The 16,617-nt window shown below is 37.4% G+C and overlaps 1 protein-coding gene across 3 annotated transcripts in view; it reads right to left on the reverse strand.

The window, feature by feature from the left end:
• The window catches only part of LOC121326478, a 27,843-nt gene extending 17,368 nt beyond the window's left edge, over positions 1-10,475 (reverse strand). For all 3 annotated transcript variants that reach the window (XM_041269758.1, XM_041269759.1, XM_041269757.1), the window contains exons 1-15: positions 10,287-10,475; positions 10,135-10,156; positions 8,607-8,864; positions 7,072-7,326; positions 5,965-6,234; positions 5,018-5,281; positions 4,263-4,523; positions 3,815-4,075; positions 3,377-3,637; positions 2,812-3,072; positions 2,412-2,672; positions 1,975-2,235; positions 1,171-1,431; positions 743-1,003; positions 125-388 (exon numbers count right to left, since the gene is read on the reverse strand). In XM_041269758.1, coding sequence (XP_041125692.1) covers positions 125-388; positions 743-1,003; positions 1,171-1,431; positions 1,975-2,235; positions 2,412-2,672; positions 2,812-3,072; positions 3,377-3,637; positions 3,815-4,075; positions 4,263-4,523; positions 5,018-5,281; positions 5,965-6,234; positions 7,072-7,326; positions 8,607-8,864; positions 10,135-10,156; positions 10,287-10,340 — 3,475 coding nt within the window. In that variant the 5' untranslated portion in view covers positions 10,341-10,475. The remainder of the gene's footprint in view (positions 1-124; positions 389-742; positions 1,004-1,170; positions 1,432-1,974; positions 2,236-2,411; positions 2,673-2,811; positions 3,073-3,376; positions 3,638-3,814; positions 4,076-4,262; positions 4,524-5,017; positions 5,282-5,964; positions 6,235-7,071; positions 7,327-8,606; positions 8,865-10,134; positions 10,157-10,286) is intronic.
• Positions 10,476-16,617: the final 6,142 nt, after the last annotated feature.

The following is a 16,617-nucleotide window of genomic DNA, read 5'->3' on the forward strand; positions in this document are numbered from 1 at the left end:
TTTTGTAACAAATGCAAATAGAATGAAGTTCCTATTAGAGCACCAATATTGTGCTAATGCGCAAATCTTGATTGCCAACTTCCTAGACAAACTTTACAATATGATGAACAAAGTCTAAAAGTACTTGATGCGAGTTGGAAAGCAGCGCTCTGGAACCCGGTGCACTTTTGTCCCAGCGGAGTCACTGTGATGTTATATTTCAATCCACACTGCAGGTTCGAGACATCACAGTTGTTGCTCTGGGTGCTGCAGGCTGCTTCAGTTTGTCCATCCGTCCTCACTGCAGCCACCCTGTAGGACACCGCACCTTGGCTAGCACTCCAGGACACTGAAGCATTCTTGCTGGCACAGTCCAGGGTGGCATTTACATTCTGAGGTGGACAGGGGACTAAACATAGAAGAAGAATGAATCATTCAAGTCAATAACCTTTCTTAAACTGGCTAAGGAATGACAGGCGATCATTTTACTATATATATATATATATATATATATATATATATATATATATATATATATATATATATATATATATATATATATATATACATATATATATATATATATATATATATATATATATATATATATATATATATATATAGATAGATAGATAGATAGATAGATAGATAGATAGATATATACACACATATATACATATATATACACACACACACACACACACACACACACACACACACACACACACACACACACACACATTCAGAACATTTTATATTGTACCTGTTTCTATTTCAGTAGCGTTGCTTCTGACACTGTTACAATTATTGCCCAGTCCCATCACAGTGACTGTGTATTTCTGTCCGCACAGTAAAGATGTGATGTTACAGATTGTGCCTGTTGAATTGCAGGAGAAAAGGCGTCCACTGCTTGCTTTTGCAGTGGCTGTGTAGGACACTGCTCCCTTACTCTGAGCCCACAAGATAGAGGCAATGTTAGCACCACAGTCCAGGCGTGTCTCCACATTTGTAGGTGCACAGGGCACTTGTAAAAGAAAGACATTTGATCAGATATAATTTCAGAATCCAGCAACTTTACTTATGCAGCAGTAAGAGCACTCATTTCTGTATTTTCTATGTTCTGTAGTCTAAAGTGCTTGCTTGTGGAATTCCAATGTAAATAATAGGGTGAACCCACTCTTGTAAACATACCTGCAACAATGTTGTAACCTGCGCTCTTTGCACTTTCACACTGCCCTCCCTGGGCTGTGGCATACGCAGTGTAAGTCTGCCCACATTGCATACCGTTGAGGCTGCAGGTAGTATTGGTAGCGCTGCATGATACCTGGTGCCCATTTGCTCCTCTGGCAATCAATGTATAGGACACAGCTGTGTTTCTCGGCACCCACGACACTGAAGCAGTATTACTTTCACAGTCAACTCTTCCCTCAGTTATAGTGGGGGCACAGGGTGCTGAAATCAAGAAAAAATAATGAACCAAGGCAAACTTGAAGACAGTCTGCATATGCATGTTTCAATTCAGAGGACTGCTGCCTAGGTGGACCAGTTTGAATAGGGGCACTGTTAAATGAGGTGCTACTACATTTGGAATCCTGTGTCAGCACCGTCACGTTGTACAGTCACATTGTACAGTCACATTGTCCACTGTCTAGATTGCTGATCTTGCAGCTGGTGTCACGTGTGTCGCACTAGACGTTGTGGTTATTGCTTCCATCTGCCATCACAGTATAGCTCTCCGTACCTGGGCTCGGATCCCAGTACTCTATACCAATACTTGTAATACAGTCCAGACTAGCAATAATGTTCCATGGGTCACACGGAACTGTGGACAGAGGAGAAAACACTGGGAATTGAATTTTCTTTCTAGCAAGCCCGTTTCTTGAAAACTGCTTGAGCTATGGAAGAATATACTGTTGATTTAGTTGATATGCCAGTAGCTGTAAATATTATTGGAACTGTCTTTATGTTTATTCTATGATCATAAAGCTGTGTTACCTGTCTTTACGGAAGCAGAAGAAGCCTGAGGACTGCTGCATTCTCCGTTCTTTGCCAGCACAGTTATGTTGTACTGTTCTGCACACTGCAACCTGCCGATACTGCAGGTTAAGTTCCCAGTGGAGCAGGATTCTGTGAAATTATTCCGACCTGTTACTGTTGCCGTGTACGACGTGGCTGTAGATGAGCGATTCCATGAGACGTGCACAGTGTTGTTTTCACAGTCCAAATTTCCATTCACGTTTGAGGGAGCACAAGGCACTAGGAAAACAATAAAATACAGTACACAGAATCGGTTACATTCTTTCATTTGAAATTTCAGCTGCAACATGTATAATATAAAACTAATGCTCAAGACCAGGTCTAATCTCATGTAAGCCAAACAGGCCACTTGGTTCCTATAATTTCAGAAGTCAAGAGAAGTTCATTAAACATACCTTCCTGAATTTTTTCACGTTGACTCGGTTGACTATAGCATGTGCCATTTGATGACATCACTAAAACAGTGTGGGACTGACCACACTGTAGCCCTGCAATGTCACAGCTTGTGCCTGTAGAGCTGCAATACTTCCAGATCCCATTTTCAGCTTCCACTATGGCACTGTGCACTTCCGCTCCTGTGCTGGGATCCCACAATACTTTGACAATTCCAGTTTTGCAATCAGTGCGGGTCTTGATATTCTCAGGGATACACGGCACTAAGATCAGAATGTGAAATATGTTTAGGGAAACCTGTCAATGATAGAAACCACTGCTTTGCCTTCCTTTTTCAGCAGTAAAAGCAGTTCAATAATTACAATAAATGAATACATGCGTAATAGTAATAAAACCAGTTACCAGATGTCATTTGAATGCTTTTTGATTTAGAACTTGCACATTTTCCATCACGGGAGATTACAGTGACCATGTACTGCACCCCACATTTGAGATCAGGAATGATACAGTTGGTAAACATGGTATTGCAGGTCAGGTTGCTCCCATCGCTAGATTGCAGTGTAGCAGTGTAGGACTCGGCTCCTGGACTCTGATTCCACAGCACCAAAACCAGATTAGCAGAACATTCCAGAAAAGCCTCATTTAATACTGGTGAACAAGGAGCTGGAAGAAAAGAGACGTGGGTTATTCCTTCTATTTTGAAATCAACAAAACACATGAGACATAAGCTGCTATGATATTTTTTAAAGTAAAACCAATTATAATTAGATTATTAATTTGAATTTTCCATATTTCTTCAGTAAAACCTACAAGGTACATCAAACCTACAAACATTTCAGCTAGTGCCTTCAGCAATGTACTGATGCATTAAAAAGCCAAGAAGGCCTATCCTACAAAGAAGTGCTTATGCGTTTTCGTCATTATGCTAGAACGCTAGCTTGTTCACAGTTATTTGACATAATGCTACCTGTCTTAACAGTCACTGTGGAACTCCGAGAGCTGTTGCATTTGAGATTGGTTGCTGTAACATAGACAGTGTATGACTGCCCGCACTCCAGAGCTGTGATTTGGCACTGTGTGTCACGAGCAGCGCAGGAATGCTGGGTGCCATCTGATCCTTCAACAGTGGCAAAGTACATAAGAGCTCCACTACTGTAGCTCCATGACACTGACAGGGAGTCCGTGCTGCAGCCACTGTCAGCTGTGACGTTCGTAGGGCTGCATGGTACTTAAAGACAAAACAAAAAAGGGAATCATTGTATTAAATTGTATTGAATAGGAAGGTACTTCTTCGGACGAGAAAGGTATTAGGATTTTGAATCACTGTCAGCCTCCCCTGCTAGAAGTCATTGCATGAGAGGAAGGCAAGCAATAGAAATACAAAATAGTGCAGAATGGCAAGTACCTGTTTCTGCCACTTCACCGAGAGCTTGAGCACTTGTGCACTGATTATCTGATGCTATAATCCAAGCGCTTAAACTCTCGCCACACGGCACGCCTGGCATGGCACAGCTGTTGGAGAAGGAGCTGCAGCTGTACCGCTTTCCTGTGTTGGCCGTGGCTTCCACCGTGTAAGACAAGGCGCCTGCCGCAGAGTCCCACGATGAAATCATCGTGTTGGATTGGCAGTCTGCTATGGTTTTCATATTTGTTGGCTCACAAGGTGCTGAAAGATACATATCCACAGTCAGCCACTATGTCTACAGTATTCAATTTTCAACTTGTATGTTGAAAAAAAAACTGAATAAACCTGAAAACATGCAAGATCATCTCCCTGAACTGCAAAATCAAACTAAATTTAAGCACCGGATTTTGGGACTACTGGAGGAAGGAGTCCTGCTAGGGCACTTTACCTGTACGAGCTCTAGCAGCAGCGCTGTTGGCACTGCTGCATTCTCCTTTTACTGAGGAGACTCTGAAAATGTACTCCATTCCACAGTTTAAATCTGTGAAGACGCAGGAGGTGTCTGTGGTCCTGCATTCCATCGCCACCCCATCTGCCCCCAGGGCTATTGCTGAGTAGAAGTCAGTGTTGGGAGTTCTGTCCCAGTAAAAGAAAACAACATTGCTGTAGCAGTCCCGGTAGATGGATAGATTTATAGGTGCACAAGGAACTGAAAAGAACAAAGCAGAGATGTACTTAAAACCAGTATAGCTTCATCATTTCATTATCTGACACTACCACCTGTGTACTATCTTTTTTTTTAACAGGGATTTCTTTTTATTAATCCATAGCTTCCATAATTAATTTTTCTGTCCACCTTTGTCAATGTTTTCTTGCTGTTGCTGTCTAAGTTCACAATCATGCTGCTGTTTTCATACTTAGCGGGTTTAAAGGATCAGAGGTCATTAAAGGGTCGTTCTACGAAGGCAGTCAGGCTTTCATATATATGGGCCTAATCGTCTCTAATGATGATGTTTCCCTATGTGTTTCATTACTTTTGAGCCTGGTTGCGTTTCCAGCACTTGGAGGAAATGCTTACAAAGTTTGAATCTGCGGCTATGCCAAAAGTTGGGCTGAAGGGCATGATAACGTCAACCTCTCTTGGATAGCCAGTTAGTTTGCCCAGGCAGTCTTTACTTACAGTTACAGCCAAAGAAATGCTACCTGTTTGAAAGACAGCAGTTGATTCCGCAACATTTTCACAAATGCCAACCAGTGCAAAGACATGCACAGTGTACTTTGCTCCACACTTCAGCCCCGTGATCTTGCAGCTGGTTGTTTTTGTAGTGCAGGAGAGGGCTGTCGTCCCATTCTGAGTGGTAGCAGAGGCTCTGTACGAAGTTGCACCTGAGCTGGGATTCCACGTCACAGTTGAAGAGCTATCGACACAGCTGTAGTTTGCTTGAATGGTTGTAACTGGGACTGCACCTGTAAATGAGCATTGGAACAATAAAGCACATGGAACTAAAATAAAATGCGAACTGGGATAATATACAGTGTGTTCAGAAAATACACATCTTGGGGACTACTGAGTGGCACATCCAGCAAAGGCGCTCTGCGTGGAGTGCAGGATGCATCCTATAGCCTGGACACCGCTAGTTCAAATCCACGGTATTCCATTGCCAACCCTAGACGGGAGTTCGCAGGTAGAGGCGCACATTTGGCCGAGCACTGGGGAGAGCTTAGGTCGGCCAGGGTGTCCTCGGCTCACCGCGCACTAGCAACCCCTTGGGTCTGGCCAGGTGCCTGCGGGCTTGCCTGTAAGCTGCCCAGAGCTGCATTGTCCTTTGACACTGTAGCTCTGAGGTGGCTGCATGGTGGGTCTGCAGTGTGAAAAGAAGCAGTCAGATGACGGCACATTGGAGGTCACACCTCAAACAAGGGCGGCTCCTATCGGTCCAGAAGGCGAGATCCTGGGCCAAACAGTCACTCATCCCACACTACACTTTACATCATACAATGCTGAGTTTTGATCCTTGAGCTGGTAGTTCAATACAACCAATATTCTTTTTAAATGGACCCAAATAAAATACAGAACCAGTTTAGTGACCTTGCTTTCACTTTGAGCTGGTAATTCTGTTTTTGAATCATCATTGGTACGCTCTACTTACTTCCAGTCCTATAAGTGATGTATGATTCCTCTCCGAAAATCAAAAAGTTGTTCGCGGCCCTTAATCCAAAGAGGTAGTTGGTGCATGTCATAAGGTTATTAATGACAATAAAGGTATCTGTAGTTTTTAAAATGTCCGGGGTGCTGCTGAGGTTCTCATTCTTATAGATGAATACTCCATACAAAATGACCTTGTCCACTGGCTGCCAGTCAATACGCACTGCATTCGCACCAATGTTTGAAAGAGTGGCACCTGTTGGCGGTGGAACCACTGGAATAAACAGACATTTTTTTAATTACACAGGTAAGCAACCAACCAAGCAACCCCACACGACAGCCTCTTACCGCTTGCTAATGACAGAGAAACCAACATCAACAATCGTTCATACATTTTAGTATGTTCTAGGGAACGTGTATTTCCATTTTAAAATATGATATCTGGTAATGCACTCGCTTAAATTATGCTTTCAGTTTGCTTGCCTTGAAGAAGGCTTCCTAGCTGATTTCACCTCAACAGTCTTCCGAGTCAAATGGGGAAGCAGCTGGGTAGTTAATTACAGGAGGGAAGGCCCTGAAGGGTGGGACAGTGCCACTCTCCAGGAGAAATGATCAAGAAACTGCAAGTCTAGCTGAAAGCAAGGCTTCTAAACAGAGATTTCTTTAATAAACTCCAGTGCTAGAGATTATGTTTTACAATAAAAATATGTGACAGCTATAACATGTGTTTATATATAGCGAACTGAAGTGTGCAAGAGGCAAAATGTATGGAAATCTTTTGTTTGCTACAACCACTTTAACAAGCATGCATGTAAAGACAATTTTAAGTTAAACAATGTTTTTATTATTTGTGTCCCTCCCGCCACAAGTATTCTCTAGTAATCATTTTTTAAATGTTCTTCGAGGGATTGTTTCAAGGGTCTAGTTTATCATTATTAATAGGACCAGAAATAAACAGCTAATTAATAATAACAGTCATCAGTCTAACACTGCAGGTTCCCTTTTAATGAACCAGTAAAAAAACTAAAAAGGAATTGATCTGAGGATGTATGCATGCCATGTGTGGAGTACGACTACACTAATAATCCCTACAATGAGAAAGTCTACTTACATGTCGTGACGGTTTTTATTTTGCTCGATGCTCCTAGGCCACCTGCGTTTGCAGAGTAAATACTCAGCATGTAGGTTTTGGTCGGTTGCAGATTTGTTACTGTCCCTTGCAGGGTGGAAAATGTCAGGTTGTAGTTTTCATTGTCTGATTTAACAATCAGGTAATAGCGTTCTGCGCCCGTCACCGCGGACCACTGCGCTCTGATTGCACTGCTTGAGGTGGCATCAGCTTCGATTATCTGAGATGTTCCAGGCACTTAAACAACAAAAGAAAACAAAAATGAAATCCATGTGGAGGAAAAATATATTTCATAACAAGTCTGAAAATATATATTAAAATAATTAATGCTTTTATTTTATTATACTCCAATTCAGTTAGAAGTTTGGTGTGAATATTGACAGAGCATATTTTGAATTTTATATTTTAAAAACATATTTCAAACTACATTGCAATATATTTTATTTTAGATATCTATATGTATTTTAAAATATGTATAAAAAATACAGTAGTGTACAAGGTTATAGAAATACCTCAAGATTTGTTATTTATTGAGCTTTGTACACACACACACACACACACACACACACACACACACACACACACACACACACACACATATTACAGAAAATAAGTTTTTGTTAATAAGTTCTTACATGAAACTAATTTAAAACTACATACATACATACATACATACATACATACATACATACATACATAAATTCTGCTTAAGCCAGACCAAAAGATCTTCAACAATGAAAATAGGGCACCAGTAACGTTCATAATGCCAATATGTTGATTCATTATCTTATTAACTCTTTGTCTCTGGGTTATTTCAATAGAATTTTGAGGGATTCAGGTAAATAAAAGTTTTTTATTCATGTTCTAGACTGTTATTGGTGTATTTTATTTTTTTAAAGCCTCAAAAGCATTGTTTAAAACAGTAGAATGAATATTTATGAAATATTGGAACCTCTCTGAGTGGTCTTGCATTGAATCAGTTGTTGGTTATTGTGTTGCCTGGTTGTGGCTGAGCTTGGACAACCAAATAGAAACATTTGACACTACAAGTCAAAAGGGAGTAGAATACTGGATGTGAAAAATGACTTCCTCTAACTCCTTAATGGAAGTCGGGGAGTAGAAATGTGTTCTGTTACCCAGAATAGACCATCGAATCACAACATTTGTGACTCTACCCTATGGAAAATCAGAGACAAAATAAAGTACTTAAGATCTGCTGTCTTGCCCATTGTACTGAACATGACTTTTTTATATAGAGAATTGTGTAAGAAATTCCATGTGCATATCAGACAGATTGCACATGCTTATATTTTGCTGTCCAGCCCTATAATATCCAGATTCAATGTATTGTTATAAGCATTGCAAATGTGCATGTGGTCTATTTCCAGGGCTAGTGCATGCCACTTGTGATTAACAGTTTTTCATATGACAGTACTTATATTTCAACAGATTTAAAATCAAATACTCAACAGAGTACTAAACATCACAAGTATAATTCTACTATGTCTTTCAAGTACCTGTTGTCGCTAATTTCCAGGTAGACTCTACCACGTAGAACAATATCGAGGATTTAACTGTGACATTATAAACAGTTGCAGGTCTGAGGCCACCGACCAGTCTTTCTGTAGGTGATTCGGGTAAGAAGAGCACAATTGGTGCAATACTAGTACTGTTTACTACCCTTAAATCCAGAAAATAATTAACACCGGAGGTTGGCGTCCATTTCACCTGAAGCTCGGTTGCGGACGGTGAACTTATTTCCGTAATTGTGAGCCCTGTAGAAAAACACACACAAAACCATTTTAAAAACATATTTCAATTATTAGCCTAAATGTGGCATATAACCTTATTATTATTATTATTATTATTATTAATAATAAATATTATAATAATAATAATAATAATAATAATAATAATAATTGCTATGGGAGTTGCTGTATTTATAAAGAAAATATAATATTTATATTTAATTTGCGATCCTGACAATTTTGGTCCAATATTCTGTAGCCTATAGCCACAAGGTGGCAGGTTTCACGCAAAAATATTGTTCCAGTAATACTGTTATTATGTAACACATACTGTAATATACACTCGTTTTGTTTATTAGGTTTATATAAAGCGTTTCATTTTATTATTTTTATTTTTTTGTCACTCAGTATTTATTTTGGTATTATGTTGGTGTTAAACAATGTTTAATATTTTTACTTAAATGGATAATACGTTATGTTTTTACGTGTATATTAACAGCATTCAACTGCAACTGTTGACATATAAACGCGCATTTTGTACGAATTTACAAACTTGTATAGAATTATAACTATTTGTCATAAATAAACACACAAGAACAATCACATTTTCCCACTAAGCACTAAACATGATTTCAGTCATGCAATGTAATACTTTAAAACATCAGCTATTAGCATTCTTATCAATATCATAATATAATACTAGTTTATTAACCTGTATAAATGGTAATACGTTATAAAACATGTATTTTGATTAGGTTAATAATAGCCCTTTACTATAGGCAGCATTAACCTATTGACTGAAAACGTCGTGTAATCATATTTATTAATGATAAATATATATTATATTAATATTATATTATTATATTTATATATATATATAATATATATAGATATATATATATATCATATTATATATCTATAATATATATATATATATATATATATATATATATATCCAAATATGTATTGTATAAAAACTAGTTTGAGCAAACTCGAAGTCATACATAAAATATCTATTATTATATGATATTTTTTAATAACATTTGTCATTTATAATGTACATCCTTATTAAAAACCTATTTTATAGGGACAGCTGCATATCTGTTTAGAATGTTTGTATGCGCTAAATGCAGAATTAATACACAATCCCATACTGTTTAAAAAATCAATGACATATACATGAATACTTTAGAATAAAAATGCGTTGTCTTGAAGCATTAAAATACAATTAATATAATTATTATAATTAACAGCAACTAACAACAAATACCATAATAATAATTAATCAAACACTTACCACTTGCTGGAAAATATGACATCTGAAATTAAAATGTAAAAAAAACAAAACAAAACATTTTAGTAAAATAACACATTTCATACATTGTCAACATTTTACATTATTTTAAACAAAATAATTACAACATGTAGGTCGAAAAAAGTTACATTTACCTCAATTACAGTTACAGAAAATAAAAGGAAACCCAGTGCACCTAAAAATCCCATCTTTAACAATGACTGGCAGATTTATATGTATGGGAACAAAACAAAAGAGATGGTCTGGACTCTTTTAACAAGCTTGCAGAAGAAACTCTCTTTAACTCAGTCTGGGAGGGCTAATCAGCATTGTATAAAAGAGGACAGGCACAGGTGCATTAAGAGAAGGATTTAAAAGGCTACTCTTTTGTACACCAGGATCTCCCAGGAACAACCCCATTAGGTGACGTCGGAATTTCTAGACGTTTTCTTTTAGGGGAAAAAAAAAGACAGTTCATTTCCCTGTTGGTAATACTATAACTTGGGAACTGGTGAATGTAATTTCTGGATTTCGGGGTTTTAAATGTGCAGGTTATCTTCCTCCTTTGTTTTGGTTGTCTGGTCATTTTCATCAAATGTTTGGGTTTTTTTTGTTTTTGTTTTTTTTTTTCTAGACTGAGGGGTGTCCTGATAACCCACATTTTCATTTGCATTACAAAATTATATTTTAAAAGCCTACTTTAATCTTGAATTAAATCAGTTTAAGAACCCTTTTATGAGCGTGGAAATCCCACCCATACATAAACTTAATACAATAGTCTGACTGTCCCCTAAAACTCAAATATTGTTCATTGGGTTTATTCAGAAGCCGTTTGTTAATGGTTATTAAGTCAAGTAAGTGCAGTTACATATTTTGAGCCTGTAATAAGTTGACAGCAACACAATTATATGAAGAAGATTGAGTGATGTTGTGGTGCGGGTTCGGCAGGGAGCGCCGAACCATCACTTCTTGGGCAGGGAGCGCAACGCTTCTGTACTTCACGTGTAGAATATTTAACTGTTTTGCTTCTAAATATAGTAATACATGTGTATAACCCATACAAATAAGCAAAGAATACAACAGCCGTAAGAAACCCTTGAGAGATCAATAATGAAAAGGTTTGAATATAGCGTGCCTAACAGGTTACACATAGGATTAATAATAATAATAATAATAATAATAATAATAATAAATTAATTAATTACACTGTAAAAAATGTCCGTAAATTCAACGGTAAAATTATAGTAAACAGCGAAGGTAAATTGCCTTCTCTTATAAAATGACAATTTACCTTAAATTTAACAGCAAATTACCTTCATACTAGAAAAGATGTTTATTTTTACAGAACATTTCCTTTAAAAAAAACAGTTTTTTACATTAAAAAAGTGAAAACAAATATTTTCCGTTGTTTTAACAGGCCACGTTTCTTTTAAAAATACATGGGTAGCGTTGACGGTTAAATACCGTAGACATCACAGCTAATTACATTAAAACTGGAATCCCAGAATCCATTGCAGGGCTGATTGCAAATAGTAGCGTTTTAACAGTGTTGTTTGTGTGTTTGTGTGTTAAATGTGATGTGCGGTTGCACAATTATATGTAAATTTACATGTCCTTTGTGGTAGGTCAGATCTTGCAGTGGGCTAGCCTTCTGTTCCCTTTATTTGTATCTCCCTTGTCTGCTGAGTTCTTGCTAGCAGTTTCGTAGCCTATGAAGTAAATCCGAGGCGCTATTATTGCTGGTTGAAACTTGCTGCTGCTGTGGCGGCCCTGTAACGCATATAAACTCTTTTTATTAAGAGTTAATTGAACTTTACTAATCGTGTGTTTTTATGATATTTTACTGTAAATGTAAGGTTTTTAAATCTATAAAAAAAGATTACCCTAATGTATGTAAAAACATGAAGTATAATACTATTTTTACAGTGTATTCATATGTCTGTTAGCATATGAAACGGTTAAGAAAATATGTATTTATTTATTTATCTTTAATATAAATAGCTGTCAGCCTAGTTCCTTGCATATACCGTACTGTTGTTTTATCTCAATACCCGATTGTCTGAATTTGTAATGAATTGGTACGCTTGTTAGCCCTTTCAAATACGTTAACCACGGTAGGTCATAAACTGCGGTTCTGTTGAGTATATGGGGAAATGGGGATGACAAGCGGGGTGGTAGGGCTGAGGGAGGATGAAGGGTAAATAATAGTGACCCCTCACTTCTAAATACAGCACTACAGCACTGAAGAAGAAAGAACAATTACAAGCACTGCATTGGAATTGTTATCACGCAGTTTGTGTATAGTCAAAGAACAATCTACTTGTAATTTAAATATGTGTTTCCTGGTGTAACATGAATCGAAAATGACAATACAGACTATGCTTTTAGTTATATATATAGACACCGTTGTATTGTTGTGTCTGTTAACGAATTTCAAGCTGATTGGGGTCATGTCACGGAAGTTTATAATGAAAATCCACCTAAAGCTGTTATTAGAGAAACATCTGAAATATCCCATAACATGACATCTATTCGACAAGATAGGGACACCATTTTACTGTAAACCTGAAGGGGTTTTCTGGCTGTTTGGAGCTGGTGGCTGCTTCCAGTATTTCCTGTAACAACGATAGATTTTTAATAATGCTGTACTAACTTTGAAAGGAGAACATCTCGACACACATGGACACATAACCTAGTCAAACTTTAAGGAATAAATGCCTTTAATAATTAAGGGCTTGAATCAAAATATGGAGCCCGCAATGGATCTATATTTTACTCTTGTATCTGAGGTTCTCTAATAAGGACTCTGAAAGAACCATATGTTTGGTATACTCTGCACATTCTTTCCAGGCGTGTACTTGCGACAGGTTTTCTGCCAGCTATGGTTACAAGGCCAGGGGCCTGTGTCTATATCCCGAATGCGTAAGTGCCAATGCGATAGGTCTCGGCAAGTTATCACTTCGAAACACTTTGAACACTTATCACAAGTTTCTATATTCCAGACGAATCGAATGCGCTTTTGAATTGAAATAGGAAAGGTAGCCTTGGATACCTTGTTCATTCTATACGCAAAAATGAATGGAATAGGCAAAATGGGGCGAATGTACAGTAAAAGACATTGTGTGTGGAATCGCTTCATTTTTTCATTAGTATAATTGCACTTTAACAGCAACAAAACTATTTGAGCAATTTGAATTGCATTGTGCATTCAAATCACTTGTGATGCACCTAGTATAATTTGGCTAATACAGGTTGATTACTTGAGTAGAGTGTTTATTATTATAGATTGCTAAACTTTCCAAATTAACCAAAAAAGCTGCGTCTCCTCTCATTTACACTGGCAAACATACCAGCAATATGTGCCAGGCACTTATATGCAACAGCATACAGTGGTTCAGTCGCTGTTGAGTCACGGTGGTCCTCAAGTAGGTTGTGATGCGTTTTAGAGTGTGTTTAATGCCAAAGCTAAATAAGGTTTGTTGCTCACCGCCTTTGCCTCTTTGCTACTGGGCCATAGTTCAGTTATCAGTAACAAGATGTCATGTATGAAGTTATATAATTACCCAGTTTATAAAATGTAATGATCAACCAGATTACATTTAACAAATGTGTTTCAGGCATTTAATATTCATAATAATCAGACTTACTCAGCAAAGAAAAAACTAAGGAAATCCGCGGTGACAGTAACTTGATTAATAAATTAGGCTCATAACATCTTCTGAAATATCACCCAAAAAGAAAATTATACGTTATATTACGGTCATTTAAAATTAAACATTCTCAGAGCTATTTACTGTTCATTAATAGTAATGTAACTATGTTAATGTTATAAATGTTACTATAAAATAGTAAAATGCATACCTTAGCTCTTCATTGAACTGTTGCCAGGCAACCATCTTCAAGAAAAAATGGTGTGTTGTGATTTCCAATCTCGTTACACCACTCTCATCGGTTGTTCTTAAATTGTGCATCAACAAATTATTGTTATTTACCTGGGACTAGCAAAGTTTTTTAAAAATAATATTAATTATTATTATTGTGATGCCAATTTCTGTGGCGCCCAGCAGATTTTGTTTCCTGTGATTATTTAGGGGTTGGGGCAAAAGATAATCTGGACCCCCAGAGAAAATATTGGTGGGGCCTGGCCCCCCTTTCCCCCCGCGGTTCCTATGTCTGCTGTCTGAAACTCCAGCAGCAGCTGAAAATGAATGTCTGGGAGTGGAAAATAATTCTATAGCTAAAAGAGAGGAGTCTAGCATTAAAAGAAGTAGCTATACAGAAGGAGTAAACCCTAAAGAGAATTGCAGATACCACAGAGAAACATCTGCTGGCTTCTTCTTCTAATTATTATTATTATTATTATTATTATTATTATTATTATTATTATTATTATTATTATTATTAAGAATAATAATGTAAAACCTTGTAATAAATAAAGCAGGCTCCACACAGGCAGTATTTTGTTGAGTGATTTATTTTACAGAAACATTAAGAAAATACGATATATTGTTTTTTTTTTTTATCTCCACATCTCTCAGCGCAGGCAGCCCCCTATATAATTCCCAACTCCACCCTGTAAACATTCCCGGGCAGGCATTAGTTTAACCGCAGGAAGTACTGTGCCTGTCCAGAATTGGTGGATACAGCCATTCATACATGTACACCAACAATACAAACGAAAGAATGTGTAATTCCATTGTAATGCCATTTGCATTACTCTCAATGTAACTTAAATGTAGGCGAAAAATAAACATAACAAAATATTTGGGGCATAGCAGGTAGGCATATTTTGTCAGAATTACCATTCTTGGCATCCTGCAGCACTGTCATGCGGTTGTTCTTGTCCTTGAGATTGCTCGTTGTCTTCAGGGTGTTCTTGTTGGTAAATTGGCATGTTGTGCAATAGTATGGAGTATGCATGCAGCAATGATGACTTTAACTCAGCTTTGTGAAGCATACTGTAGAGCACCCCCAGATTTGTCCAGCGCATCACACTTTGAGCATGCCTATGCACTGCTCTATGACCTGTCTTGTTCTTCTGTGGTCTGTGTTGTATTTCTCCTCTGCCCTGGATGATGGGGTGGGTACAGGTGTTAAGAGATAAGGGGACTGGGGATACCCGCTGTCCCCCAACAGCCATCCATCATGGAAGCTACCTTCCTCTTCAATGTCTTTAGCAGCACCGTTTGTCCACATAAATGCATCATGCTTACACACCTGCCATTTAGCAGCATTTCTTACAATAAGATCACTGTCACACATAATCTGCACATTCGCTGAGGGGTACCCTTTCCAACACACATAATGATATTCATCCACACTTGGTGCTTCAATATGTGTACCATCCACAGCTCCAATCACACTGGGAAAACTAGATGGAACGACAACCTTCCTTTATTGACTGTAATTCCAATACCGTGGGCCACGTAATGTAGTCAGAAGCGTGGTTTGTAAGGGCATTATAAAATGGGTATTTTAAATCCTGATTGGTCAAAACAGGTCACATGGGGGTGTTGATATTATAGCATATCACCATGGGTCGGCACTTTTTTTAAAAACTGGCAGATCACTGGCAGATAACCATACACTAGAATTGAAAAACAAAAACGACAGACATATTGGAATTATCGCAATAAACATAACCGACAAGATTTATGTAAATGTTGAACTTTTCGGAAACCGAAGTGTGCATGAAATATTGAATGAATCTGAATCCGACACCAATGATTAAAGTAGTGAAAAAAAAGCAAAAGTATTAAAATAAATTAAAAACTTGCCATTCTGATCGCTCTGTTCTCCCTGAAGTACGGCGTTTCCCTATCCCGTTTTGAAGTTTAAAAAATATCTCTTAAAATTTCAGCTTTTCACAAAAAATTTGGGTCCCTCTTAAAAGAGACTTTGGTGTTTGGACAATGCTAGTTTCATAATGAGGCAATACAGTTTCACAACCAACACTATAATATACATGCCATTAGTTTGAGTCGACAATGTGTTGGAATCATATTAGGCCCTTGAACAATGTATGTGTTTTGTTTGTTTTATGTTAGACAAAGTTAATAATGTAAGGCAAGACACATATTTAGATTAAAAAGAAATAGGTTTTATTACAGTTTGGATTGCACTGTTACAGTTTATAACAATCACATTTCAAGAAATAGCATATGAGAAATTGAATGACATCTGATAGAAATGTGAGGAAAGCTTTGATTGACTGAGGTTATTTATCTTCATCTTCAGAACCAGAAATTAAAAACTGCTGTCTAAATATCAGGACTGAAACTGATATGCAACAAAGAGATATAGCTTTTATATATCGTCTTCAAATATACTGTATAATATACTGTACGGTAGTCTCAAGAGGATATTATATTTTCATTTACAAATTAATCAGCGATGGGGAAGGACAGCCTTTTTACACAAAAGTATATACTATATGTTGCAGGTGCTTATATTTTTTTGTATGAGGAAAAGTGTGTCCAGCCTTAC

The sequence above is a fragment of the Polyodon spathula genome, chromosome 14, assembly GCF_017654505.1.
Source record: "Polyodon spathula isolate WHYD16114869_AA chromosome 14, ASM1765450v1, whole genome shotgun sequence".
NCBI lineage: Eukaryota > Metazoa > Chordata > Actinopteri > Acipenseriformes > Polyodontidae > Polyodon > Polyodon spathula.